Below are 3,757 nucleotides of genomic sequence, written 5' to 3'. Positions count from 1 at the left end.
GGGGGGGGGGGGGGGGGTCCTTGAAGGGAGAATTAAAAGCGATAAAACACATGTAAATACTAGGTGTTTTTCCGACAAGGCGGTTAGTTACAGATTTACAGACTCTTGTCTCCTTTCAGCTTCAGCGCGGTCAAAGTTCTATGTTCGGGAGCCGCTCCATGACAAACCTGACTGGCTGAAAGTTGGATTCGCCTTGGGCACCTCCGCCTTCATGTGGATCTGTGTAAGCCTCGACTCCCTTATGTCGTGTGGCCCGGACACGGTGGGGACGAGAAACATCAGTGTGAGATGGAATGTTTTTGAGCAGATCTCCCACAAATAGGATACTGATGTAATAGCTAATAACACGTTTCTCCATGAGGAAAATCCCAAAGACTAAAAAATGTTAAGGTTTCAATGGCATCAAGAAAATACGATGAAGCTGAAATGCCTGTCATTCATTGCTACTTAGCATGGTTTTGTCATGAATGGCAGTTTTACTACATATTAATTATCCTTTATTGCTTAATGAGGATGGAAGCTGCTTGGGGTTTTACGAAGGCACTTTTTTCAGATGCCATAGGGACAAACCATCAGCGAACAAGGTATACAAATAACATCCCATTAGACTTCCAAACATAATGTTTTATACAAACTAATGTTTGTATAAATATATTGTTGGGAATTGTACTTAGTGTGTAGCAGCAGCTTACATGCAAAAACTTTATAATCTTTTAAGCAACACTGTATTCTAGGTACTGTTATCATTGACCTTGAACAGATGAAGAAAACACTTGGAGAAATTAGTTTGCTGAACCGGGTTCTCCCTGACTTCAGAGCTAGCCATACTATAGACAGCTCTGAAATACTACCTCCCTATAGATACATTTTTAAAGAGTTGATTCAAGGTATCTGTGCTACATTAGTATTTAAAATTTCTGTTCTATATCTAATGGGTTTGGGGCTTCCTCCCCTGCCCCCACTTCCAACTCTTAGATCTCATATTTTAGATTCCCTCATTAAAGTGGTTCAGCTCTTTCGCATGGAAAGGAGTAAGAGATGTTGAAAGTCACTTAAAACCTAACAACAGTAACTAATCCTTTTTTTAAAATATTTGTAATAATGACTTTGTACATTGTTAAAGTTTTCCAAAAAGAAGCTTAATTGTTGCTGAGAGCTCTGACAGAAATTAAATCTTTAATTGCAGCACATGTCACCCTATACCAACCATTGTTCCAGTTGCATATTCTGTCAGACAGTGCGGTTCTAAGAAAGTAGCCGTCCTCCATGACATCAAATTAATACACATACTTATAGTTGGGGGATGAGGTTCGTCATTCACTCACAGTATCACACTTCTAAGTTTAGAAATATAACACACACACCAACCTGCCTGGTTTAATAATCAAGTTCTGCTTTGTCATGCTGGTTTAGCCCCTCTGTGGTAAGGCATTCCATTCCATTAACTACCCACTGAGTGAAGTAATTTATTTGGAAAAACTTGAATTTAAACTTTTAAGGGTTGCCTTCTCAAATTGAGTATGTCAGGTTGTCGTGAACAAGTATATACCTAGTATATATCCATAGTTTTTGGACTTTAGCATCTTTTAGCCTTTTCTTTTTTTTTTTTTTTTAATGTTTTTTTTTTCTAGTTACAGTGACTCTTAATCTTATTTTATATTAGTTTCAGGTGTACAGCATAATGGTTACACATTTATTTAATTTTGCAGTGATATCCTGATTAGCCTGGTACCCACCTGGCACTATACATAGTTGTTGCAACATTATTGACCACATTCTCTATGTTGTATTTTACATCTGCATCTTAGCCTTTTATTTCTAACTAGAATAGTTCTAATTCTTTTAATCTGTCCTTACTCCTTTGCAAAATGTAAAAAGTAGCCTGTTCCTCTTTAAGTTGCCAGGAAGATTACATCTCTAATTGTAACTGTTACCTCCTTCTAGCTCATCAAACAACATAATGAAGATGTTTTAGAGTATGAAAGAAGAAATGGATTGGCATAAACTTTTAAAATACTTATATGGTAAGTATGCAATTTTATAGGATGAATAGATTATATAAATTAATTTGAACTTTTAAAAATAATGTATTTTGGTTGTTTTTATTAGGTTTATGCTTTTTAGTACCTATATTCCTGTCTGTGGTGAATTTATGACTTTTTAATACCTTGACTCAAGTATTATTAGCATAATCATTTTTAACCATTATGTTTTGACTGTGTTCAAAGAAAATTATGTTTAAGAATGAAACCCAAATCATATTATTTTATTAAATCTAATAGGGTTGTATACAGTGCTTTCATAGCACTTATGAAAAGTGATCATTGTTTATGTATATGTTCTTTAATATCTGTTTGTCATATACCACACTTGAGTATAAATCCCATGAAAATAGGAACCCTGTCTATTTTATTAATCGTCATGTACTCAGCAACATACCTGCTGAATAAAATAGGAATCACTAATGTACTTTTTCCTTCTCATAGTTAACAACTATCAAACTCAACTCTTTAGAGTTTGCTTAGCCAAATTTTTGCTGTTTTTTTTCTATTAATTTCACTACTTCAGTAGCCCATTTCATTACTTCAGTCAGCCAATCAAGAGGTAAAAATGAAATAGGTATTTAAATCAAATCCAGATGCTTTGGTACTCTTTTGGAGTTCAAATAAAATATTTTTTGCTAAAACGTAAGTAAAATCAGGAGTTGATGTCTCTGTGGATTTGTTTTCTAGACTTTTCCTGATGCTCTAAGGTGAATTTTTGCTGGTTAATGCTATAGTTTTAATTTTTTTCTCTTCATTATAGGTATGCTCCATATAGCGACTAAAGCAGTTCAGTCTGTTGAGCTGTGAACGTGAGAGAAAAAGTTATATGTGAATATATGTCAAATCAGCATTTATGTTTTGCATCGTAAATGAAAAATAAAAATACTTCTGTATTCTTCAGATTACGTATGTTGTGACAATATGTAGAAAATGTCAAGCCTAAGTACATTATTAGAAGTATTTCATTGTGGAAGGTACCATCTGATAACAGGGTCAGTGGTAATTAAAGACACATTGGTAAGAAAACTTGCTAAGGAAATACATTAAAAAATCACTGCTGAACTCCTTATATCAGCTTTTAATTTCTAATCAACCATGCATCATGGTTGATAGAACTACTTTGTTACTCAAAATCAAAAGAGCTCAAATACTCTTTTCTTCTAGAGGAGCCATTTTGGTTAAGTCACAAAGTAAAGATGAATCCTATTACTAGAGTTTCTTCTGACTCTATTTGAAATTGAATAATTTTCATTTGGGTGACTGGTTATGGCATCGTGAGGTTTCTTGTCCATTTTTGCTAATACTGACTTTCATTCAATGATCAGCAAACTCCTGACTGTTTAAAAAGGGGGAACAGATACACATTAAAACATACTGCATTTATTCCTCATCATAATCCTTTCTTGTGAATCAGTTAAAACTTATTTATATGCCACTTTGTTAATTGGTAATTTAAACATTTAGTGTACTATACATTTAAAAATGTAATATTTGTGTCTCCATTTTGATGTTAAGTGGAAAGGTTTATTGCCTTATAATTGGTTTTGTATGTGTTTTGGGCTCTGGACAGCACTTACTCTAGGAGATTCATGGCTCAATATCTTTGGAAGTCACTTCAAATATAAATTCAGTTACATTATTTCGGAATATCTAATCCAAATCCAGTGAAAGACCAGATTTAACAGTAACCATTAACTTGTCAATTTGGAGTT

The 3,757-nt window shown here is 33.9% G+C and overlaps 1 protein-coding gene across 1 annotated transcript; it reads left to right on the top strand.

Annotated features, from left to right (window-relative positions):
* Positions 1-19: 19 nt before the first annotated feature.
* NDUFC1 (NADH:ubiquinone oxidoreductase subunit C1) lies at positions 20-2,950 on the top strand (the record flags this gene model as incomplete). The annotated part of the gene is made up of 3 exons (XM_019664069.1): positions 20-223; positions 1,945-2,024; positions 2,806-2,950. Coding segments are annotated over 2 exons (264 nt in total), but the record flags the coding sequence as incomplete, so codon positions are not given.
* Between the last annotated feature and the right edge of the window lie 807 nt (positions 2,951-3,757).

Source organism: Hipposideros armiger, unplaced genomic scaffold (assembly GCF_001890085.2).
Source record: "Hipposideros armiger isolate ML-2016 unplaced genomic scaffold, ASM189008v1 scaffold_415, whole genome shotgun sequence".
NCBI lineage: Eukaryota > Metazoa > Chordata > Mammalia > Chiroptera > Hipposideridae > Hipposideros > Hipposideros armiger.
Note: the sequence above shows the minus strand (reverse complement) of the source record. Positions and strands in the feature narration are given on the sequence as shown.